The sequence below is a fragment of the Nesoenas mayeri genome (assembly GCF_963082525.1).
Source record: "Nesoenas mayeri genome assembly, chromosome: 5".
NCBI classification, from domain to species: domain Eukaryota; kingdom Metazoa; phylum Chordata; class Aves; order Columbiformes; family Columbidae; genus Nesoenas; species Nesoenas mayeri.
Genome location: NC_137548.1, coordinates 5,041,900 through 5,066,832, shown reverse-complemented (window position 1 = coordinate 5,066,832; position 24,933 = coordinate 5,041,900). Strand labels below are relative to the sequence as shown.

At 47.9% G+C, this 24,933-nt stretch overlaps 1 protein-coding gene across 2 annotated transcripts; it reads right to left on the bottom strand.

The window, feature by feature from the left end:
* Nucleotides 1-1,550: 1,550 nt before the first annotated feature.
* ERO1A (endoplasmic reticulum oxidoreductase 1 alpha) lies at nt 1,551-23,998 on the bottom strand (the record flags this gene model as incomplete). 2 transcript variants are annotated; one of them, XM_080345714.1, is made up of 14 exons in its annotated part: nt 1,551-1,850; nt 3,010-3,143; nt 3,652-3,738; nt 4,175-4,244; nt 4,949-5,195; nt 7,205-7,297; nt 9,569-9,642; nt 10,847-10,967; nt 11,446-11,519; nt 11,611-11,687; nt 12,901-12,939; nt 14,580-14,663; nt 15,876-15,995; nt 23,888-23,998. In XM_080345714.1, 14 exons carry the CDS (start codon nt 23,996-23,998, stop codon nt 1,790-1,792), a joined length of 1,392 nt encoding a protein of 463 aa, XP_080201840.1. In that variant the 3' UTR covers nt 1,551-1,789. The 2 variants fall into 2 exon arrangements, with proteins under 2 accessions (XP_080201840.1, XP_080201841.1); XM_080345715.1 differs by having other exon boundaries at nt 9,605-9,642.
* Nucleotides 23,999-24,933: the final 935 nt, after the last annotated feature.

Genomic DNA, 24,933 nt, shown 5'->3' with positions numbered 1-24,933 from the left:
GCAGCATCCCTGTGAGTCCCTCTCCAGGCTCCAGTCCAGCTGGGTGCAGAGCACCCAGAGGTTTATGCAGGGGGTCCTGCAGTTCTCCTTGGCAGCGTTCCTTCCCCTGCTCTCCTATGATGTATTATGCTCTGATGTTTCTGAGGGCCCAGAGGGACACAGGGCTTCATCTTGTTCCCTAGCTTGTGAGGTACAATGTGCTTGAACCATGTCCTCTGCACCTCCCTGCTGCTTCCACTTCAGTGCTTAAAAGGGACCCATAAGAAACACGGGGGCAGACTTTTCACAAGGGCTGCTGTGATGGTTATAAATTGAAAGAGGGAAGATTCAGGCTGGACATGAGGAAGAAATTGTTGTCCCTGAGGGTGATGAAAGCCTGGCCCAGGTTGTCCAGAGAGGTGGTGGATGAACCATCCCTGGAGACATCCCAGGCCAGGCTGGACGGGGCTCTGAGCAACCTGAGCTGGTGAAGATGTCCCTGCTCATGGCAGGGGTGGCACTGGGGGAGCTGGGAAGGTCCCTTCTAACTCAAGCTGTTCTGTGATTCTGTGATTCATCACCTACTGCTCCAGGAGAGCTGTCATCCTTCAACTGCTGCAACACTGACCTGTGGAGGAGCTGAAAACCCTTCCCAGTAACTTGGTGCTTCCCTTATTTCCATGCACAGATTTATCTGTGTGGCCTCGAGCTTGCTGCAAACAGTAGCAGCTGATCTGGAGTGCATGGTGCATCTTCCTGCGCAGCAGCACCTGCCCCCACATGCATTTTGGGGGCTCTGGGGTAAAAAGCAGCTTAGGGCTGGGCTGTGGGTGTCTTATATGGCAGTGCTGACCACATTTGAGCCCTTCTCCTTTGCCCCGGTTGCAAAGGCGGATGGTGTAATCAGGGCTGGCTCTGTCCCTGTGGCACCCAGCTGGCAGCAGGGATGGGGTGTCACTCCTTTGCTATGGGGGTGCAGGGGCTGTGCATGGCCCAGGAGGGCCCCCCTGCCCTGCCACAGCCATTCCCTGTCCTACTTCCCTGGCTGCTTGTCCTTGGAGTGGCAAAATTCAACTTCAGCAGCTGAGCAGCTCTGTGCTGCCCCTGAGGAGCAGCAGCCCTGCAGTGGGCATGTCCTTTTCCCTTCTTAGCCCCAGCGTGAGACAAGCAGGTCCCTAAAGAGGCTGAATGTCAAGTAGCAGAGTTCCTCCAGCGTGCTGCTGCTTGGGACATCTCCTCTTGCAATCAACAAGGAAGCGATGACAAAAGCTTACAACACTGCATCAGTGCAGCAGAAACCATCACAAGCAACCTGTTGCCACAAGAAAGTTGTGCGAGGCAAAGGAAGCTGCCTGTGTACAACAGCAGCTCTGGGGCTCCTATAATCCTTTGCAGGTTTTTCTTATGCAGCAGAAAGTTCACATTGAGACAAGCGAGGAGCTGGTTGGAATCATGGAGCAGACAAGGAGTTTTCCTCACATTTATTCAGTGTCACAATTCTTTCCCTACCTCCAGCTTCTGAAGGCAAAATATTACACCACTATTTGAAAGTTATTCAGAATGACCTTTCAGTATATAAAATAAACTTTACATATAGTCTCCCATTTTATACAAAAAGAAAATAGCTTCTTTTTTTTCCCTCTTGTACAAAATATTTGTCATCAGCAGGTTACAGATTATCAGCTGGGAACAGGAGGTCCAGCAAGTGGTCTTCACCATGGAGTGGCTGGCAGTGTGATGGAACAAGTGTTTGTCCATTTTTAGAGAGTAAAAGCAGTAGAACTTTAAGTCTCTCTTTCCTCCAATGAATTCACCGCATATTTCGTAACATGTTCCTGAAGTTTTCCAGTTCTCTAACGCTTGTTGAAATCCTGCGTGTAAAGAAAGCAAAAGGGAAACATTAGAGCAATGAATGCATCGCACCTTATTTAAAATTCAAGAGAAAGGGTCTGCTATCAAGTGAAGCTTCAAGGAGCTTTGAGGAAGAGAAAATTTGGAATTTTAGCTAAATTAGGCTGTGGTTACAACCAAACCCTTCACTAATTTCACAGATTTTTGAAGTAAACACTGAGGAACACGGCAGAACAGGATGGTACAGAGAGCTCAGCAGTGATCAGACAAACCCATTAACTAGAGGTCCAGAAACACACCATAATATTACAAGCTGTGTGGCAAACCGCAGAGTCTCTGTGCAATATAAGCTCGTTTCTTCTGAAGGATTTTTTTGGTTGTTTGGGTTATTTTGATTGGTTGTTTTGTGTTTTTTTTATCTCCTGCCTCATGCGTAGATGAGGCTCTTAGGGACATGGGTTAGAGCTGGACTTGGCACTGTGAGGTTAATGGTTGGACTTGATCTTAAAGGTCTTTTCCAACCAAAATGATCATAAGATTTTCCTGCTGAATGTCTCCAGGGTAGAGTTTTAGCTGGGCAGCAGAAAATCCTTTGTAAAAACAGTTTGCAGAAACTCCAGGGTCTGTCAACACCACTGAGCAGTAATGTATAACCAAAGGGTCTCGCGGTCTCCTCTCCCCGCTAAAGGCCTCGTTATCCTCTTTTTCTGCCCAAAATTCCACATCCAGTGCTCCGCAAGGGCTGGACAGATGGATTCTTGTCCAACCAACCGCTGCAAACACATCTGGGTAGAAAATGCTGGAAGTGTGAAGCCTAAAGGAGAGTTCTGAAGTGAGAACAGAACAAGAACAGCAACTCTTGTCTGGGGACAATGTGCTCTGAGGACAGAGTCACAGTTTCTTAAAAATATTTAAAAAAAACACCCACCAAATTCTTTATATCTTAATACAAAAGCTTCCTTGAATCCCTCACAGAAATGTCAAGTATAAAGAAGTCGTTTAATATTGTTCCAACTGTTGCACTCAACATCATCTGACATTTGAAAGCCTCTTTATGAGCCACTATGATCAGAGCAGGAGTTAACACCGGTTTGCTGACAAAAACTGCCTGTTGAACCTTAAATAGGATGTAACAACAGCAACTTGTGTAAAAATAGAGGAAAAGAGTGTCAAACTAACCTTCCAAAAGCATTAAATAAGGCAACGATTTCTTGTCTTGTCAGCTGGAATCCATAGGAGGGGCCGCTTTCAGGTATATTTTCTATCAGTTTTTCAGAGAAGAGGATCTTGAGCGCCGTGCCCAAGCCCTGCGTCTGTGCATGACAAACAAGATCATTTAGTAGCGGAGAGACATCCAGGGCCTGACTCACACGTTTAACTTGACTTCCCTTCATCTTTGCAAGGATTCCTGTTGACATCATCTTAACAAAGCCAGGCTTGGATTTCACTTAGCACAGCTCAAAGGGAGCAGAACAGCATCAGGACACTTTAGTGTCACTGCAGAACTACCCAGCAGAGGCTTCGACCATGTGTAAAATTCAGTGCAGATCTCACACTCCCAATTTTAGGGCACCCAGATGCTCTGCGCCCCCTCCCCTCTCTTTGGGAGCAGCTGTAGAAGGTTTAACCCAGTTTTCAACTGCTGCCAGCCCCGGCAAGCTGGAATCAACATGCTGCATCCTGCTGACCGGACCAGGAAACGATCCCAGCAGCACCGATCTGTATTTAGGAGCTGACCAGTATGTAAGAACCACATCTGCACACCAGAGTCCCATCAAATGAGGTGCTGCAGACACATCCCCAGCTCCCGACAAAGCTTACCTGCAACTTCCCCCACAGGCGACATTTGAAGCAGCCAACACAGTCCATTATCTTCGAAATATTCTTAAAGTGTAGCTTAAATTCCTCCTAGGGGAAAAGACATTAGAGTTGATCGTGATTATGCGCTAATTGTGACTTCTTCTGTGTCTTAATCCAAATCCAATAATGGATTGAGGTTCTTAGAGATGTGGGTTAGTGCCAGTTAGGTTATAGTTGCACTCGATGATCTTATGGGTCTCTTCCAACCAAAATTATTCTATGATTAATCCTGGACTTCAGGCTAAATTTCAGTGGGACTGAGGGAAATGCTTCCTAAAGCAGAAACCCCCCCTCTCCTTCAGGCACACCCTGTGATCTGTGGTTACCCACCAGCACCCCAACCATTCAGAAAGCAAAATTAATTGGAAATACCTGACACCTTGCACATACTGGGGTCCCTTTCAGATCTCCTGTTATCCCAGAAGCACACCTGAAAATACCCTTCAGGTACCAAATGCCCCAAAGGGAAGGACTGGCCAGTTACCTTTAGTTTAGCAGCTTCTTTTTTATTCCCTGCAAACAATGAGTTTTCATCGAAATGCAGTGGGAAAGACCTGAAATAGAATGAAAAGAGTGTCATCTCTGTACAGCTGATTTGTACAGCTGAAGCATCTGGTTAAGTGAGCAGATGAAACTATGAGGTGTTAGGCATTGGACATCTCTAGATGTATTTTAAGTCAAGCTGCTTGTTTCTTACATCTCTTGGAGACCTTCAATTTTAGCTTGCATCTCACTTTAGAGACATTTTCAGCAATCACTCTGTGGTTTCTAAGCAATTGTAGCCTGTTTTCTAACAGACATAAGCACTGAGAGCATGGGAGCGTGACAAGATAAATTCAAACATCGATCACATTAGGAGACACTCATTTCTATCTGGTTCCAGTATCTTCCATTCCTATTACTCCAAACTCTGCCCAATAGCCCAAACCTCTGTTACAAACAGGTTTAAGATTTTTTTTCTAGTTTAAAACACACTGGTATTCCACAGATGAGTCAAACAGGTAACCAATTTCGGGGCTGACACAGAGGCAGTTATTAAATTCAACTCTGCCAAATTCAAATGGCTGCCTAGACTATTAAACCGTGGGTTTAATTACCCTGGTTTGCAACTTGAATACAGATACCAGTGTGTTCCCAGCAATATTACCCTACTGCACAAATCACACTATCTCACTATAGGAACAAACCCAGAACCCGCCTTTCTGGGTGCTTTAAGTCAAAGGTTAAGCACACTCAAGGGTTGGAATAGGTTAATTACTTGGCCAAATGAAGAATTTCCAGTAATTGCTTTTTCATTTCCACGTCGTGACTTTTATTCCCCGTGTAGAGCTGGAAACCTGGGCGCTCGAAGAAAGGCAGCACTTTGGAAAGTGCCCGCAGCTCGATCAGGTAGAGAAAATACAGGTTCTTGAGTCTTCGGGGACCTTCTCCTCTGGTGATGACTTCATCAAACCTCTGCTGGAACTCGGTAACGTTGGGGCCCCATTTCTTCTCTGACCAGGTATCTGGGAGAATTTAAAAAAACAACAGCAAAATACCTGAGCAGGGAGATCCAACCTGTATGATAGTCATGAACCACAAATTGTTCAGGAGTCAAAAGACCGAAGATTTATCTAAACTCAAACCGCAACAAATGCAGAATTCCTGCAGACCTTTGTCAGTTGGTTTAAGACACCACCCAGGCTCACAAGCAAAAGCTAAAAATGGAGGCTGCTCATTTTCAATTTTAAAATTAGATCAGTTGAAGAGTTTCTCGTCACTCGGGCTGAGTGTTCCTGAGAGCAGATAGTGCGGGTCTCCCGATGCCATCACCCTGGGATGCAGAGTGGGGACAACAGGCTCAGAATCTCCCTAATGACCAGGGACATCTTAAGAGAATGAATTCCTTCTGTTGTGGAAATGCAAGAGAACAGCAGCAGCCAAGGATCACAGAGACTGACCTCTATTTTCCATTAGCAAGCCCACAAGTTTCACAAAGAATGTTTGCTCATCCTATCGGGTACTTAATATTATATAAAGTATGTAGCGGAAGATGTAACGCAGTCACATGAAGTCGGTGTATAAAAATGAAAAACCAAATGGGAGAAGCTTTATCTTCTAAATCACCAGTGGATATCCAGCCCAGCAGGAATGGGCTCCCATCCAGCTCCAGGCTGAGGTCAACTCTGCATGATGTGCTCACAGCAACTGGAGATGGGAAGCCCTGCATGGATGCAGCTGAGGAACATAATCTCAGAGCAGGGATCATCTGGAGATGATCCTGTTCAGCCTGGAGAACAGGAGCTGAGGGGAGACCTTCTGATCTCTGAACTACCTGAAAGGAGCTTGGAGCCAGGGGGGTCAGGCTCTGCTCCCAAGGAACAAGTGCCAGGACCACAAGAAACGGCTTCAAGGTGCGCCAGGGGAGGTTGAGGTTGGATCTTGGGAACAATTTCTTCCCAAAAAGGGTTCTTGGTCATTGGAACAGGCTGCCCAGGGCAGTGGTGCAGTCACCATCCCTGGAGGGGTTAAATACATGCAGAGATGAGGTTCTCAGGGACATGGGTTAGTGCCAGGGCTGGGTTAATGGTTGGACTTGATATTGAGAGGCTTTTCCAACCAAAATGATTCCATGATTCTGTGATTCTGCAGCCTTTCACCAGCAGAACACGTCCCTTTCTACACAAGCCAAGCAAAGACACTCACTTGGCCGTCTGTAACCAACCGTGTTTTCCTAATCCTCTCTGCAATCCCAACTCATCTCTTGCCTTTGATGTTTCTCTTGTTATTCTATCTCCCAGCTCTAACATGGACTAACATTGAGGTGAGGCCTACATGGGCTATAGAGACTCAAACACAATTACTAGGTTAAATCTAAATTACTTACCCAAACAGCTCTCTCTAAATTTGTACTTGATTTTTGTAAGCTTTAGCAGAATAAAGGTGGTAGATTCAGTCCACTGGGTACCACTCAAAAGTACCACAACTAAATCCTTGAGGAAATCAGTGAGAACCTGCATCCCATGGCCCTTGGCCACACAAGATGCACAAATCATGTTTTTACCTTGCCCTAAATGTTCAACCCCAGGGCTGAAATTTAGATTCTTCAGATAGCTACTTATTGACAAAGGGACACAAAGGAAATGGAATATGGAAATGGATCAAGCATCTTGGAAAAGCACCGCTGAGCACTTCACAGTCTGGGTGAGATTGTTGCTAAACTGATCATCCTAACGCCAGGATAGGAAGGGATGTTCTCAATATGCAGTTAGAAACCCACTCCAAAATAACCTCAGAGCAAGAACAGAAGGAATATGCACTGGAAGTCTTGGTGCAGAGCACCAACCAGCCATTTTCAGACCTGAAGGCACATGGTAGCTGCACTCCCGATTCTGTTACACAACCTGTGTGCTGGGGAGGAAGCGAAAAGCACAGAAACAGGCCTGGATGCTGCTGGAACCGGAGTTTAGTGGAACCACAGAAGTGCCAATTTAGGACAGATGCAGAGGAACTAAGGCAGAAAAGCAACATTTACCTTGTAAAAGGTACCTGGCGCTCAGATGGATGTTGATGCTTGCATGCAGACCAGAAATGAGCTTGTAGAAAGCTCTTTTCTCTACACAGACACCTGAAAAAGAAATGAGCACTTCAAGATACTGAAAGCATGCATTGAATTTTCCTCTCCTGGCTGTCAAATCTAATCCCACCTAAGCATGGCCAGTAACTCCCACCCACTCCCCAGCCTTTCAGCCTTTATCCCAGAAAAAACAACCGAGTTTCAGGAAAAATAATTACCTTTCAGCCACTTGTAAAACGTCTGCCCTGGGAACAAAAGGCAAACAAGCACATCAGTTTGAGATGCCTCACAGCACCGGGAGGGCCTTAACACACCATGTTTCAGGCCACTTCTTTCGGAGCAAAACAGGATGATACAGCAATGAGACAGGGTGGCACCTGATGCCACCTCCAAGGAGCCCCCAGAGAACCTCTGCCCGCTCCCGTTCACAGAAGCAGGGAGAGGAGCCTTAGGAGAGCATGAAAATAGTCCTCCCCCTGCACCCTTCCGACTGATGCTTCTGTAATACGGTGTGGCAGCAGCTAAACATATTCGTGGTCGTTCCCACCCACCTCAGCAAGGGCTGCAGAACCACATAGTGTAGGGGGAAACAAGGATCATGGATGGATTGCTTTTCTCCTCTGGCCAGGGTGGGGAGATTGGTATTTTTATTAAAAATAAAAGAGTGCAAGCGAGCGTGTACAATCACAAAAGTCAGTGTTTCACCTACCCCCTACTACTTGAAAGTAATCTGAAGAATACAAATATGGATTTGGAGATAATCTGGAGACACAGCCATGCCATGTACACAGCCCTCCCCAGCTCTTACCAGCTGCTCCAGCCTGAAAGCTGCTTTCTCAGTAACAACAAGCCGTGAAAAAACACACATAGAAGCCCCGTTCCCTGAAGGCTTAGGACACTTCAGTGATGGCCTTCAAATAGGACTTACACTCTTAAAAACCTGTTGGTGCTTTTTAAGAGCTTCACGCAAGGATGGGACAGGGAGCTCAGAAGGGCCTCCCCAAAGGAAACACAGCAGAATTTCAAGACAACTTCTGATTTTGCCCAAGCAGGTGCGTTATCTAATGGTACAGCTTGTGACAGCAAGATAAAGACACTACATTTGTTTCTGTTACCAGTAAAAACAGAGTGCCACTTACCTCCATCATCTCCTGGTCAAAACAAAGCACGAGTGGTGAAGGGAGAGAAAAGATGAGATAAAAATTACACGTGACCAGAATTAAACTCCAAACCACAAACATTAAGATCACCCTGTTAATGGGCTCTGACAAGAGAACGAGCCTCTCCAGCATGTTCCAAATACAGCAAACATAATCTGACTGCAGCAGTGGACACGGCAGATGAGCAACGCTCCTGAATAACCTGACCAATGCAAGAGGGATCAGTATTTGCAAAGGAAGCAAAGCCACCACGGAGCTGAAGCAGAAAACAAGGGACACGAGTGTCCACCTCTGCCAGAGATCTCCTGTGTGACCTCTGACAGGACACTCAAACACCCCAGCCCTCATTCCTGCAGTTTATTAATTGCTTGCAGCAACTCCGGCAGGTTTCAGGTCAGATTCTCTATTTTCACGTTCTCCTGCTTCCTCACCTGCAAAACAGCAATTCCTCCCTCTCCCCTCAGCGTCCCTGGATTATTTCAGTCAGATCTTGCCCTAAAGAACTCAGGTGGTCAGGGGAAGCACCGATATTTTAAAGGACGCTGCTGTTATTTTAAAGCACACTGTACATTTCCTGCACCAGTGCTGCTCCTGAAGTGCCAATGCTTTGCACGAGGGTCAAAGGTGGGGGGAAAGCACCTCCACAGTTTAGGGAAAACCAAGAGACAGCCCTGGATGGCGCTCAGGTCAAATGAAGAGAGATTGATGATGCTCTAGACAGGACAGCAGGAGACATGGAGTCTCTTAACACCCATGGGCAAGAAGCTCTTACGTTTCCAAAACCCTTCCCTAGTTTTATTTACATACTTAGCCTTAGTGTCTAGGGCAGAGTTTCTCTTACTGGATGGTTTGCCCAGAGGATCCCAGCCAGGTTCTTATTTCAGTCCATACAGATGTTTTGGCATTGCCAAGCACAGAAACCAGCGACCAAGGAAGAGCTCAGGGTTCAGACCTGCTCCCAGTCCCTCCAAAGCTCGCATTTATTCCAGGAACGGAGGATCAGCCTTAATTTCTCCATGCTGGATGCTAGAAAGTCACACTTCCAGGTGCCTTTGCATCAGCCATAAAATTCTACACTTAATCAAAGAGCTACAACATATTTCTCATTCAGTAGCAGTAGCTCAGAGAACATTTACTGTTCCTGGAGCTAGGATCATAACACTGCTAAACCACTTAGCGAGATAAAGAAATGTCTCACCTCTACCAGATGCCAAAGGTCTTTTTACATTCTGAGGCCTACAAGAAAAAAAAATCATTTAAATAAGATATGTAAATAAGCGAGTGGCTCCTTGCTGTGCAGAAACACAGCACAGCAGAAGTAGTTACTGTATAATAGTAATGCTTCTCTGCAGTCAAATAGCCTAAGGAGATCTAAGAACCCCTTCCGTGCTCAGCTTTGCTTAGACAGACAAGGCGTAGAACAAAATGTGGCCGCCTCTTTTTTTTATTGTTATTTTTTTTAATTCTTTCTTTAGAAAGAACAGCCAGGAAAACTCAAGTGTCTACTGAGGTGCTAGTGGACATTATCCCGTGGCCTTGGCACAACATGGCATGCTAGTATGAACAGGGAGGAAATCACTAGAATTGTAGAATCAGTTTGGTTGGAAAAGACCTTTAAGACCATCGAGCCCAACCATTAACCCAACACTGCCAAGTCCATCACTAACCCATGTCCCTGAGAACCTCATTTATGTGTCTGTCCAACCCCTCCAGGGATGGTGACTCCAGCACTGCCCTGGGCAGCCTGTTCCAATGCCCCACAGCCCTTTCCAGGAAGAAATTGTTCCCCAGATCCAACCTCAACCTCCCCTGGCCCAACTTGAGGCCGTTTCCTCTGCTCCTGGCGCTTGTTCCTGGGGAGCAGAGCCCGACCTCCCCGGCTCCAAGCTCCTTTCAGGCAGTTCAGAGATCAGAAGGTCTCCCGCTCAGCTCCTGTTCTCCAGCTGAACCCCCCAGGTCCCTCAGCCGCTCCATCACACTTGTGCTCCAGCCCCTCACCAGCTCCGTTCCCTTCTCTCAACTCGCTCCAGGAAGCTCAGAGCAGGCAGGACTACAGACCAGCGCCCACCAGCACTGTGCCTCAGCCCCAGGGGGACCCCAGCCGAGTTCACACTGCACAGACTGGGCTGAGCTCCCCTCACCAGTGCATTGCCCAGGGGGACAGGTCCGCGCGCCCAGGACCACGTCACACAGAGATGCGCAGCCCCTGCCAGGCTGCTGTCTCACCACATCGGGACAAGCTGTGGGACAAAGAACAGCTGGGGGGCCTCAGGGGGCAGCCACACAGCCCATCCCCTCCTGTCACAGCCCACACTGTACCAGCATCACAGCACAGACAGGGGGATGGGGACTAACAGAACAGTCAAAGCACATGCAGCTCCTCTGCAAAAAAAAATTCAGCGCCTTCAGGCTGGTGGAATCTGTCTCCCAAAGCACCTACTTGAAGCAGTTTTCTTCGTAAATACTGTTCCAAATTTTCCAGGCATCTGGTCCTTTGTAGCCAGTATAGCGTTCAGGATTCAGAAGTAAATCCACGTACTCCGCATCAGGAGAATAGATGTCTGCGAAGCAGAGGGCTGGGTCAGTGACACAAAAAACTTCTGAAGGAAAAAGTCATCCTCCAAGGCTGATCCAGCCACCCCTTCGCATACCAAACAGTCTTCCCAGCAGAGAGACCGGCTCATCCCTCTCCAGAGAGGCAGGTGCATAATATTTGCTGCACACCAACCCACTGCAGCAGGGTGCAGCTCACCGGCCTTCAGAGCTATCGGAGCGCAAGGCCACTGGTGGCAAAGCAAATTCTGAGCACGCTCCATCCAAACTGCTAACTTGCTAAACACGGCAAGAGCCTGACCAGCAACGAAGCTTCATCAGAAATACTATATTTGCATTGTATTTTCAAAATATCGAGGGCAGGGGGTGTGGAAAAGAGGAGAAAAAATGCTAGATATGCTCCAGGCTTGCTGAAATATTACACATTGGCCTTGAAGTTCTTAAAATCCCATTAGAAGGCTTGTCAGATCAAACAGGTCCCCATACCATCAGCTTCGCAGAAGCTGTCTGAAGAGTCGTCGTGCCGTGTCCACTGGAGCACTGCCTGCTGGGTTTCCTCGCTGCAAACAAAGTGGAAAAGGACCATCAGAAAGCGGCACTAATGCTGGTATCCTTCGAGGCAAGTAAGGTTTATGGATAAAGAAGTCAAACCTCAAAGAGCCATCAACAGCTCCAAGTCTCTTGGCTTCTTCACATTCTTCAGCAAGGTTACTGGCCTCTTCTGAATACTGGGTTGAAAAACAAAGGGTTGGGGAGAGAGGAAGATTAAAAAGCGGTTTTTCTACTGTTATAATTCTGCCTTTAATGCACTAGCCAGTTGAAGTCAGAAACACTTCTATGATTCATCCCGCCCTGTATTTCCACAGGGTGCCTGCAGATACTCAGAGGTTCAGGCAATTGTGGTGATTGTTGAGGGACTGGCAGCAGCCCCTGGCACTGCTGCAGGAGCATTGTGTGCCTGAGGACATTTGCTTTTGGAGACCTTGTGGCAGCTGCACATCCCCCTGAGATCCAGAGCCTTCAATGGGGCACTTGATAGCTTCTTAGCACCTTTTGTGCCCCACTGTGCCTGTCCCCACCTACACATCTAGGGTGGCACCAAGGTGCTGACAGTCACATCCTCCCCTACCCCGGGGCAGGGTGACTTCACCTCCACCAGCTGGTGGGGCAGGACCCTTGGTCAGTTGACAGGTTCCTCAACAAAGAGGTTCCCAGAGAAGCTGAGAAGCTTCTGGACCATGTTGTAATGCCCACAGCCGATCTGACCAGGCTATAAAATGGGGTCCATGTCAAAATCCCCCTTTAAGTGACCTTCTTGGAGCATCGGGTCTGTTAATGGGAGCCCTCCCCTTAGACTGGGACGCTGTCTAAGGAGACTTTCCGTGACTGAGAGCACCTCACCTCCTCACTTGTGTGAGTGGTTGTTTACTGGATATATCCTTGAACAAGTCCTCGCCCAACCCAGGCGAGTGATTATTTCTTGTGGGTCCCCTGGAGTCAGAGGGCTCTGTTTTTGTTTCTTGTGAGTGTGTGCATGCACACTGTGGATCCTCATTATTCTCATGTTGTTGTACCCCAATAATCTCCTCAACTGATAACCAAACCTGTATTTTATGTTCTCAGAGTTCTAAATAATTGTATAAACCCCGTTTCTAGTTGTTTTATTGGCTATAATTTCCAGCTAGAATAAAATCTGTTTTGGAACTTGTTGTCCACCTAAAGTTGACTTTTGGGGTGCCTCTGTGACAGAGTCTCCTAAAATGCTCTACATTAGTGGAAGGGAATACCTGACGTCTTTAGCACACGCCAAACACTTGAAGGGGCTAAAACTTCGACTTGACAAATGCTGCCCAACTGATTAACACGGCTTTTTGGCTTTTATCAGCTGCGGTGACACAAACTGGTCCATAAGCAGCGTCATTTGCACCCCAGCACACCCACCTTGTAACTTGCAGCTCTGATTCCATCAGGGACTTCGTCCTGAAAGACAAAATTGAGCATCTGCTAAATCTAGGGCTGACATGGCCTTTCAGCCTGATCTTGGAGAAAGATTAGGAAGGTTACTGCAGTTTCTAGAAGTTAGAAAGCAAGCAAAGCCCTCAGTTTAGCTTACAACACATCCAATTTCTGGCTCCTCCGCAGCCTAAGGTTAAGCAATATTCTCGGGTGCTTTATCCTGATTTTTCGCAAGACTCTTCTGCAAAGGTCAGCAGCCTTCCAGGTTCTGTTTTGCTTACCCAAGCCTGAGGTTGGGGAAGCCAATATAAACTTCAGAGGAGCTGAAGCTGCCTCTGATCAGCTGATGTCTGTCTGCTGGCGATGCCAGCGCTCCATTTAAAAACTTTAACTTAAAACGTCACTTTTACCACTCAATAGCGTAATGTCAGGTTTGCCAGCCCCACACACAAGGTAATCAGGTCCTAAATACTCCTCAATTTCCATCTCCTCCATCAGTAGGAAGGCAATAAAACCACTTCTGCGCTGCAGGAGCAAATGCTATGATGGCCAACAGCACAGGAAGAGAAATATTAAGCAGTGAAAATGAGTTATTTTTGTTACTTTCAGAATGAAACGGACCCAAATCAAAATAATTAAAACCAGCAGCAACGCAGTCAGTTCTTAAAATAAGGACAACTTCTAACTACTACTACTAACGTAATTGTAACATTACTCCTTCGCATTGGTTATAATCATTACCAGAAACATCTTTTTTGAGGAAAAAAAGTATTTAAACAAAATGTAGGGTTATTTCAGTTGGGAATTAAAAAAATCATCACTCTATTTTGAGTCCACAATAGGGGATATTTGAAGACCAGGGAAGGAAAGGACAGTTGTGTGACAAGTAGGGTAGTTGATGGGAGAGAAGACAGAGAAATTCAACATATATATTGGAATTTATATAACAAGCAATGCCCACGCACCCCCCACACCAGATCATGTCAAGATACCATATCAGCTTTGATATTTACGTCAGGTTACCACGGAGTTAGCAGGTGAGGGGGACAGACACCTGCTTCATCGCAACCCATTTGGAATTATAGGTGAAAATAAACCAAGTTCTCATTCACTCCCTTTCTGTTCCCCTTCTTTTCAGGCAGACACCTGCACTCAAGGCGTTTTAGCTCAGCGAACAAAACCCTTTTGTCTGGGATACAGGGACAAGAGCGTTTGCTTTTGTACTGGGAAACAGAGGAAAGCGTCTATTCAGGTAAAGAGAGAGGGCTGGAAGGGGCCTGGTTGGATTTATCAGCCAAACCAGCCAATCACATGGGCCAACAGTTTGAATATCCTGGCAACTAACACAAGAGGCACCTCTTGTAACAACAGATTTGCCCCCAAAATATGTCACACATACCAAAAATGAAAGAGGGACCGTGAGAAGTTTTTGGCTATTCACAGAGGGTCAGGTATTAAAAGCCTAGCTTTTAATTATTTAACATTCCTTTAATGTTCAGGATTTAGCATTTTTGTCTCTCTCGTAGATACCAGAAAGCTCCATCACAGCCACAGTTTTGCTATAGTTACAATAACGAGAAAAGTCAGTCACTTGCCTGCTTCTTCCTCTTGGTCTGCAAAAGCCAAATGTAGAAAAGAGGCAAAAGAATGAATTTGGTACTTACAGATGGGCAGGGCTTTACGGCGCAGTCTCTGATTCCACAGTGACTGTTGTCATCCCAAAAAGGACAAGGTTTCTGCAGGTTTACCTGCAAATAACACATTATCCTATTAGATGTTTCCTCCATGCGATCAAGCCAACCTTCCGCACCACAGTTCACCAAGACTCATCTTTGGCGCCTCAGTGCAAGACTTGAGATAACAACAAAACTTAGAGCAAGGCTGAGCACAGGGAGAGTGGAAACAGATGGTGTTATTTAGCGTAAACAAAGTTGATCACACTCATTGAATCGTCTCTCGTACGAGATGTGCGCACCCATGGAATATTGCTCACTTCATGAACCTCGGGGATGGTTTGCTCCTCATTTATTGAATTTCTACCATCTTCCTGTGGCCAGAGCCCAGGTCTTCTGCTGTCAAGTCACCTTTTGGGCTTGATGGCAACAAATAATCGCTTGGGGTTTACCAGGCTATCACTCATGTCCTTGTTATCAATACAGGTTATTCTTGTAATCTTTGCTTTGTTTCTTCTTTCACACAGACATCTCCATTCATGCTTCATTCAGATCAATCTTAACATTTCTGTTATAAATCCCAGTACTGGAAAGGGAGACAACATTAACTTCTGCAACAAATCCTAGTCTTGCTTTTCTGTGAGTTGGTATCAAGTATCCTTTTTTCAAAACACCAGTTAACAAGACTTTGTGGGTTTGGTGGAGATGGGGAGCACAGAGAGGCAGCTTTACCCCAGTAATCTTATATATGGATCTGTTCTAATTTGCAGTGAGGTTTGAAACTTTCTTAACTGTTCTTACAGAAGAGGAAATACTTGTTTTTGTCTGCAGAAGCAATCAGGCAACAGTCGCCCTTCAGAATCCACCTAATGACAATGGTCTGGCAGCCACCAATTCACCTGAACGTCTGGTGACTAAACCCCCTTTCCATGTCAATGGGAAGACACCAAGAATACTCAAGTTACAAACTGTGGATCTCCAGCCATCAACATTTCAGAGCAACAGCTGAACAAAAGAAGTAATTTCATTGGTCTAAGACCACTTAAGGTCTAAAGAGGGAAAAACGCATTTAAAAATTAATTAAAATTGTGCATCTTCTAAGTATGTGGTGCCACATTAAGATTCTCCTGATAACAGAAGAGTCCCACTTACTGACTGCATTCTTGACGGATTAGGATTAAAATGCGGGTGTCTGATTTTTAAAGATTCACAATCACAGCAAGGGAAATTAAAAAAAAAACAACAGCAGCACACGAAATAAATACAATTTTTGCATGTGAAAATTACCTTGTAGTATCTAAAATAGTCACTTCCCAGAAGCTCATTCAGTCTAGGAAAGAGTTTGTAGTTGTTGAAGGCATCGATGGTTTCTACATCACAGGTGCAGTCATCTAAGTGACCAGTAACCTGTTGGATAGAAAAGGACAACCGAATGTGAACAATTTAGCAGTACTTTTTAACACTGCAGACAATAAAACAACCCATAATTTTATTTCGTTTTACCAGTGAGTCCACTAGTTAAGTTTAATTGGAATTAAATATAATTAAATCAGATTGTGCTGAACTGGCAGAGAACTTCTGATGTATCCTTTAGGATGTGTCCTGTACTTGTGGCTTGGGAGCGGGTAGGTTTTTTTTTGGCAACACTTTTCCCAAATAAACACACATTGATATATCAGAATTCACTGATGTCAGAATGACAGACATCAGATGGACACTTCCATCTCTTTAAAAAGCAGAGATGGCAGATACATTCAACTGCACCATGTCACACACATACACAAAACACATGGCCCTTGTCCACATATCAGACACAACCATATTATATATATTATACGGATATCACAGTATCACAGTATGTTTGGGATTGGAAGGGACCTCAAAAGATCATCCAGTCCAATCCCCCTGCTGGAGCAGGAGCGCCCAGGTGAGGTCGCACAGGAACATGTCCAGGCGGGTTTTGAATGTCCCCAGCGAAGGAGACTCCACAACCCCCCTGGGCAGCCTGTTCCAATGTCTGTCACCCTTACTGAGAAGAAGTTTTTTCTCAAATTTAAGTGGAACCTCTTGTGTTCCAGCTTGACCCCATTACCCCTTGTCCTATCATTGTTTGTCACCAAGAAGAGCCTGGCTCCATCCTCATGGCACTCACCCTTTATATATTTATAAACATTAATAAGGTCACCCCTCAGTCTCTTCTTCTCCAAACTAAAGAGCCCCAGCTCCCTCAGCTTTTCTTCATAAGGGAGGTGCTCCACTCCCTTAATCATCTTTGTTGCCCTACGCTGGACCCTCTCCAGCAGTTCCCTGTCCTGCTGGAACTGAGGGGCCCAGAACTGGACACAATATTGCAGATGTGGTCTCACCAGGGCAGAGTAGAGGGGCAGGAGAACCTCTCTCGATCTACTGACCACCCCCCTTCTAATACACCCCAGGTACCATTGGCCTTCCTGGCCACAAGGGCCCAGCGCTGGCTCATGGTCATCCTGTTGTCCACCAGGACACCCAGGTCCCTTTCCCCTACACTGCTCTCTAATATGTCATTTCCCAACCTATACTGGAACATGGGCGGCTGTAACAGCTGTGAGCCTCAGGGTCTCTTCCAACCCAAATGATTCTATGATTCTATGAAGAAGTCCATCACTCCTGCAGGATGGCACAGAGATGAGAGCTGCCCTTTGCAAAAGGGCCCAGTTCAGCAATAATAACGCTACTGGCAGATTACAACACTCACAGAAAGCCCTTGTTAACCAACCGCGCTGCAGCCACGTGTTTGATTTAATCAGAGCCACGGCAACCGCCATGGCCTCTCGCCTGGCAGAGCCATTTGGCAAGAAAACATTTGTTCCGAATCTGATGTAGGAAGCCAATACTTCTTGCATCATCCCAAACAACTCAACAAGCTGAAGACAAAAAACAAAGCAGCAGCACAAACCCAGCGCTGGCTTTCTGACACGTAGATGACTGTCTGGATGACAAAGCTGCACAGCACACAAGTAGTTTTGCTTCCCCCACACCCCCTGATGAGTACTTGGGGAAATCACCCTGGTCAAAATCAAGTGTTACTACTCATTCACTCCCAACAGCACGCCAGGGATTTTTCCTGGATGTTGATATAACAACACAACACGTGGCAAGCTGCCATTCCCCAGTATAGGATAAATCTGGGTTTTAAGATCAGAGAGTTGTTTTAAATCAATATTATTGATTCATGAAGCAAAGAACAGGATGCTTGCCACAGTTTGTGATAAGAAACCCTCTTGCCGCTTCTGTTCCAGAAAGCCTACAAAATCCTCGTAGCAGACAGGACAGAAATTATTAGTATTACATACAAACACAAAAGAAAGAGGCATGTGAGAAATATGAGCCACGTGCATTTCCAGAGAGCCCTCAGATAATTCAGGAAGAGCTGCACATCAGCTTAAATAAAACCCTGATAATTAGTGCTGTAGAAACGAAGCTCCCTGCCCTCCTGAGAAGGAAGGCAGGCATGGAGCGCTTGCCCTCAGAGCACAGTCACACACAACGGGGAAGGGAGGAGAAAAATAGCTTGGATTAAGCATAAGAGCACCTTAAAGTCAAGTGCAAGTCTTTTCCCATCACCCTGCACAGAGGAGGGAGGAATCCAGGCTCTCAAACCCGACTGCTCCATACCAGGAATCGGTATTTTGCAAACAGCTTTTTTCGAAAGGGCTTTGGTATTTCGGACTTGGCCACACTGATCTAAGGGGGAGTGAAGGGAAATCTATCAAACCATGTCAGAATGCCCTATTCCACAATTTGTTAAAACACTTTATTTGGAGGCTCGCTTCTATTTCTTCTGGTCGCATTGAGGCCCACTGCCTCATCTTCACCTATTCCATCAGGCACTTTGCATAGTAATGAAGATTAACAGCATAGCAATTAAGCTTTCCACTAGCCTGAATCATCCTCGTAAAAAACAGACGCAATTTCCTAATCCAGTTACCCAATTTAAAGCTGTTTCAAAATTTTAAAAACAACCAACCCACAAAAAAAACACCCAAAACCAGTACTTGGTTGTTTCTATTTCCTGGAAACATGGCATCTTCTGAGGCACGCAGCTTATAGACCAGGTCTACCAAAAGGATAATTTGTGGATAATCTTCAGCTGCTCTCTGTGTCCACACTGGACAGACATGTCACTGGAAGGGAATGACATCCCTGGAAGGGGGAACATCCAGCAAGGCCTCAAGGGAACCATTTGTACCAGGCCTGTCTTTGCTACATCCAGCAATCAGCTCAAGCCAGAACCGATCCAGCGAAACATTATTCTGAAAATGATCCAGGGTGAAGCACTGCACGTGCTCCCACAATATTCAGGAGTAGATAAAGGTCCTGCTTTGGAGATCTCCAAATATCCACTGCTCGGTTTAGAAAAGCCACAAGCCACCGTAAACATGCGTGTGGGAGCAGCACAAAGGGGAAGCTCTGGGGACAACTCAAGTGCTGCTTAAGCCAGAGGGAGAACTTTCTCCAAGGATTTCAGTCAGACTGTGCAGAAATGGGCAATTTTCCTGGGCTGCACGTGGCAAATAAGGTATCGCTGGCCTGCTCCCCTTCTGGCTCTGCCTCCTATGCCACCGAGCTGCTGAGAACAGCTCAGCCAGGCCCAGCGGCATCACCCGTATGTGCCCAGCCTAGCAGAGCTCACAGCCAAAGGTGTATAGGTGACAGCACCAAGGGCCATGTCCCTCAGAGACCCAGATCTAAGCCCCGGTGATGCCACCACCAAATGGCACTGACCCGCTTTGAGACACAGAGAAACAGGCAGGACAGGGTGAGGGGCAACGGGCACAGACTGAAACACAGGAGGGTCCATCTGAACATGAGGAGAAACTTGTTTGCTGGGAGGTGCCAGAGCCTGGCCCAGGCTGCCCAGAGCGGGTGTGGAGTCTCCTGCTCTGAGACATTCAAACCCACCTGGACCCACCTGTGTGATCTGCTCTGTGACCCTGCGTGAGCAGGGGGGTTGGACTGGGGGATCTACAGAGGTCCCTTCAACCCCAACCACTCTGTGATTCTATATCAGATCACTTGGCAGATCTTCACTACAGAAGTTCTCTCTTGCTCCATGACCACGTGCCACCCCAGAATCTGTTCTTTCAGCCCTATATCCAGCCAGAGACTCTCTTGTTTTGAACTTCAACTCCTGCTGTCACAGCAGTTGAGCTACAGCCCGCATCAAACACACCTTGCAATGGGTGGTGCCATAAAACACTTCCCCCTACTCCTCCCTGAAGTGTTTATCTACATCTTCACCCTGTAAAAACTGGAACAGTTGTTTAAGATGGAACATAAATTGATCTGGTCCCAAACACGTGCCATGTGCTTGCTGGCACCGGTGAATCACCGAGCCGCGCGATGGGCCGCGCTCCACCCAGCCGGGCTGTGAGACCCACGGGCAGGGCTGCGGACAAGATGCAACGGAGCCGCCGGGACAGACGTGACACAAGCAGCTCCGGCTGCTGAGTCAGCGTGAGAAAGGCGTTTGGCTGGCACTCAGCAACAGCCGCTCTCAGTTCCTTAGTGCCAATGTACCCACCTTGTGTACATAACACAGGTTGAAACACCAGCACATATGGACTCTGCAACAAAACCCCTTGGGTTCGGCCTTCCACTTCATCTTCCTTCAGAAGCACAGAATCATTTTGATTGGAAGAGACCCTCAAGATCATCGAATCCAACCATCACCTAACTCTAGCACTACCCCATGTCTCTGAGAACCTTGTCTCCGTGTCTGCTCAACCTCTCCAGGGATGGTGACTCCACCACTGCCCTGGGCAGCCTGTTCCAATGCCCAACAACCCTTTGGGGAAGAAATTGTTCCCAAGATCCAATCTAAACCTCCCCTGGTGCAATTTGAGGCCATTTCCTCTTGTCCTGTCACTTGTTACCTGGGAGAACAGACCAACCCCCTCCATGCTCCAACCTCCTTTCAGGCAGTTGCAGAGATCAGAAGGTCTCCCCTCAGCCTCCTTTACCTCCATCCCAGCTCCTGACAGTCTGCTCCCCCCGCACTGCTGGTCTGTCTCTTCCTACCTCCTTCGGCTTCCCCCAATGTCACAGACATGTCCCCAAGCAGTGGATTTAGGGCTTTCTTCTCTTGCTTTGGGGTCTATCCCAGACCCGTACACCATCTACTGCCCAGCTGGGCAGGAAAGTATCACAGAATGATTTGACTAGGAAGGGACCTTCCCAGCTCCCCCAGTGCCACCCCTGCCATGAGCAGGGACATCTTCACCAGCTCAGGTTGCTCAGAGCCCCGTCCAGCCTGGCCTGGGGTGTCTCCAGGGATGGTTCATCCACCACCCCTCTGGCCAACCTGGGCCAGGCTCTCACCACCCTCAGGGCCAACAACTTCTCCCTCATATGTAGCCCAAATGTGTGGCTCTGACTGCCTGCAGCACTCAGTCCAGGTCTCCTGCTCATCCTTACCAGCACACTTGGAGCAAGCAGCTGGCAGCCAGGTGAGGACAGTCATGCCCGGCATCTGCCCTGCCAGCAGTACATGCTGGCCTAGATGCTTTTCCCCCTCTCTATCTTTTGCCCAGAAAACAAGGACTCGGGCTTCTGGAGCTCACACAGAAGTAAACTCCACACAGGAGCCTCAGGATGGGGTTAAATCAAGTGCTGTCAGATGGCACCTGCAAGCATCTGCCAGCCAAGAAGGATCTGCAGCTGCTCTGCCCTTGGAAGCCACCTCCTGAGCCACCCTGCAGACATGGGGAGCTGCACGAGCGATGAATCCCTGCCCCGAAGGCTGTGGGGTGAACACCAATTCTACAAGAATGCAAGAAAGTCTGTTGAGGTAACAAGGAGGTAACTTTCAGTGCCCAGACTGGCCACAGAAACACCCCCAAGGGAAACCAGCCCTCAAACCTCCTCAAAATCCCAGCCTGCCAAACATCTGCAACACATCCTTAACGCAGCGACATCAGTCTGTAAATAGAAAACAAGCAATAACTACTAGGAATATGGAGAATTGATTCACAGCTGACTAAAGCATTAATGCAAACAGGAGTATCTGGGTGGGGGACGAGCTGTCTGTAAAGTTTGAGGGAACTCTGATACTGAAATGTTATTCAGCGCTAATGAGACAGATTGGAAAGCAGAAACATTATGTGAAGCTTCAGTGTTTTTTAGTAACAGATGGAGGTTTCTAATAAAAGTTTCAGGAGTGGTTAGCAACCTCTCCAAGCAAATTAAGAGCTAAAATAATAGTCAAAAAAATAATAGTAGGTGAGGCATTGCTCTAATAGTGCAGACAGACAAGAGCACAACGCCCATTCCGGAATTATGGCCTGGTAAGTTAGTGCTTGAAATAGTGTTACAGCAAGTGTTCTCAGAAGCAGCCCTTGTCAACTGTCCCAACACGGGCTGATGGAGAAACCAAAGCTGTTCCATTCACCCTGTGTCAAGGCTTCCTCATCAGACAAGCTCATGAGATAGCAAGGGATGGTTCACAGCGGGCAACCAAAAGCTACACCCAGGCTTTCAAGGATAGAAACAAAGGAAGGTAAAACATACCATTTAAGGCTTACCCTATATTTTATTTGGTGATAAATAAAAACCACCGTACCAGCTCCATACAAGAGGTTATTTTTCCATAACAAAAAGATGAGGCAGCCCTCCAGTGTGTTTTTAAAAGGGTTAAAAGGTAAGTTAGGCTGAGAAATGTTGCCCTACATAACACACTTTCCCAAATGCAATAAAGCCTGGAAAAAGTCCTGAAGGTGAACATTTGTACTGAAAACCAAAGCAAAGCATAGGTCAACACATAAACAAGAATTGCGTTGCAACAAACCAACAGTGTACAAAGTACAATGCCAGTTCCACATACCCAAGGAAAAAAGCTTGCGAGCCATTAATATGCCAGAATGTCAGTTCATTTAGCAGTTAAGGCTTCTTATCCCACACCACACTCCTGGCTCAGGCTTCAGTCCTCAGGAGACAAGCTTCACTGTTAAGTGTGAAGCATATGAACAAAAACACTATAGAGATATCGAATCAAAGTCTGTGCTTTTCAATTCTTTATCGGCACAGCTTGTGTATATCATCTCCACATGAAAATGAAGCATCAAGAGCCACCCAGAAGGCAAAGCCAAAGCCCAGCACACAATTACATTTTCTTTCTCCACTCTCAATTTCTGACTCTTGTTTAAGCACTAGAATTTTAATTCAGTGAGAGTAGGCTCTGCAATAGCTTCCTTTTTAAAAAAGCAACAGAAATAAGCACTGAATACATTCTACCATCTTCATTCCTTGATCTTGCCAATGTGCTTGTGCAAAGCCAAGTCAAAAGGAATCTGCATGGTGACCGTTCCCCCAAATCCAGCTGCTTGGTCTGATCTCTCGGCTGACTATAGCCGGTTCTCTCATTGCTGTACACCAACAGAAGGTGCACCAAGACTACGTGGTGTATCAGCAAGGAGAACTAACCCCGAAAGAGCTTTATCGAGCAGGGCAGCCCAGCTCAGCCCTGGGCATGGCAGGGTGGCTAGTGCTGTTGCAGCCACGCTCTGTCCTGGACAGCGGAGTCGGGAGGAACAGCACGGCAGAGCTGCAGGAGCAGAGAGGAGGCAGCTCCCGGACATTTTAGTAACACACATCCCTGCAACATCAGACGAGACGCACCTGGGTGGTTTGAGAACTGCTCCTGCAGCTGGAAGACCTTTCCTGCCAGGGGCAGGGAGTGAATATGGGTAAGAAGGCAAGGAAGAGGGGATGCTCAGCAGGCATAGAATCACAGAATGGTTTGTGTAGGAAGGGACCTTCCAAGCTCATCCAGTGCCACCCCTGCCATGAGCAGGGACATCTTCACCAGCTCAGGTTGCTCAGAGCCCCGTCCAGCCTGGCCTGGGATGTCTCCAGGGATGGTTCATCCACCACCTCTCTGGCCAACCTGTCCCAGTGTCTCACCACCCTTACTGCAAAAAATTTCTTCCTCATGTCCAGCTTGAATCTCCCCTCCTTTAGTTTAAAACCATCAGCCCCTGTCCTATCACAGCACGCTCTGCTAAAATCTGTCCCCATCTTTCTTATCGGCCCCTTTTAAGCACTGAAAGGCTGCAATAAGGTCTCCGCGGAGCCTCTCTTCTCCAGCTGAACACCCCAGCTCTCCCAGCCTGTGGAAGGGCACAAGTCCCCCTTTGCTCCAAGCACCTCCCCGCAGCCTCACTGAGGCACCTGCACCCCGCGGTGCTCACAGGAGGGTCCCCAGCGCCACGCAGCGAAGGAGCCGCCGCCGCCCGCCCTGTCCCGTCCCCCGCAGACCCCACCTGGCAGAAGCAGCGTCTCTCGGCCGCGCCGGGCGGCCCGCGGGGCAGCACGGGCAGCAGCAGGACGGCGAGTCCCAGCGCCCGCAGCCCCAGCCCGCTGCCCGCCGCCATCTCCCCGGGCCGGCACCGCCGCCGCCGGCTGAAGAAGCCGCGTCTCGAACCGCCCCTCGGCGCGGGGGAGGCGCGGCCGCTGCCGGGTACGCTCCGCTCCGCACGCAGCCGGCCCGGAAGAGCGGCCCGTTCCCCGCAGGGTGACTCACCCGAGCCGGGACGCGGTGGCTCTGCCGGGGGGTGGGGAAGCCCAGGTACCTGCGGTGCTGCGTCCTGCTCTGGGTCCTCAGCACAGGACACACATGGACCTGCTGGAGAGGGGCCAGAGGAGCCACAGAAATGACCCGAGGCTGGAACAGCTCTGCTGGGAGGACAGGCTGAGAGAGTTGGGGTGTTCAGCTGGAGAAGAGAAGCTCCGGGGAGACCTTATTGTGGCCTTTCTGTGCTTAAAAGGGGCTGATAAGAAAGATGGGGACAGACTTCTTAGCAGGGCCTGTCGTGATAGGACAAGGGGTGATGGTTTTAGACTAAAGGAGGGGAGATTTGCTCTCTAAAACTACAGGAAAGTGCATTGTAGCATAGAGGGTGTTGTTCTCATCTCCCAAGTAACAAGCAACAGGACAAGAGGAAACGGCCTCAAGTCGCACCAGGGCAGGCTGAGGTTGGATCTTGGGAACAATTTCCTCCCAGAATGGGCTGTGGGCATTGGAACAGCTGCCCAGGGCAGTGCTGGAGTCACCATCCCTGGAGGGCTGAACAGACGCGGAGATGAGGCTCTCAGGGACATGGGTTAGTGCCAGGGCTGGGTTAACGGGTGGACTCGATGATCTTGAGGGTCTTTTCCAACCCAAATGATTCTGTGACAAACATCCCACACGTATTTGTATACGGGGCCGGCGGCCTGTTCGCCCCGTTCCAATGCGCATGCGCGCCGCATCGTGCCTGCCCCTCCCGCCCCAATCCCTCCGGGCCGGCAGGGGGCGCCGCGGAGCGCG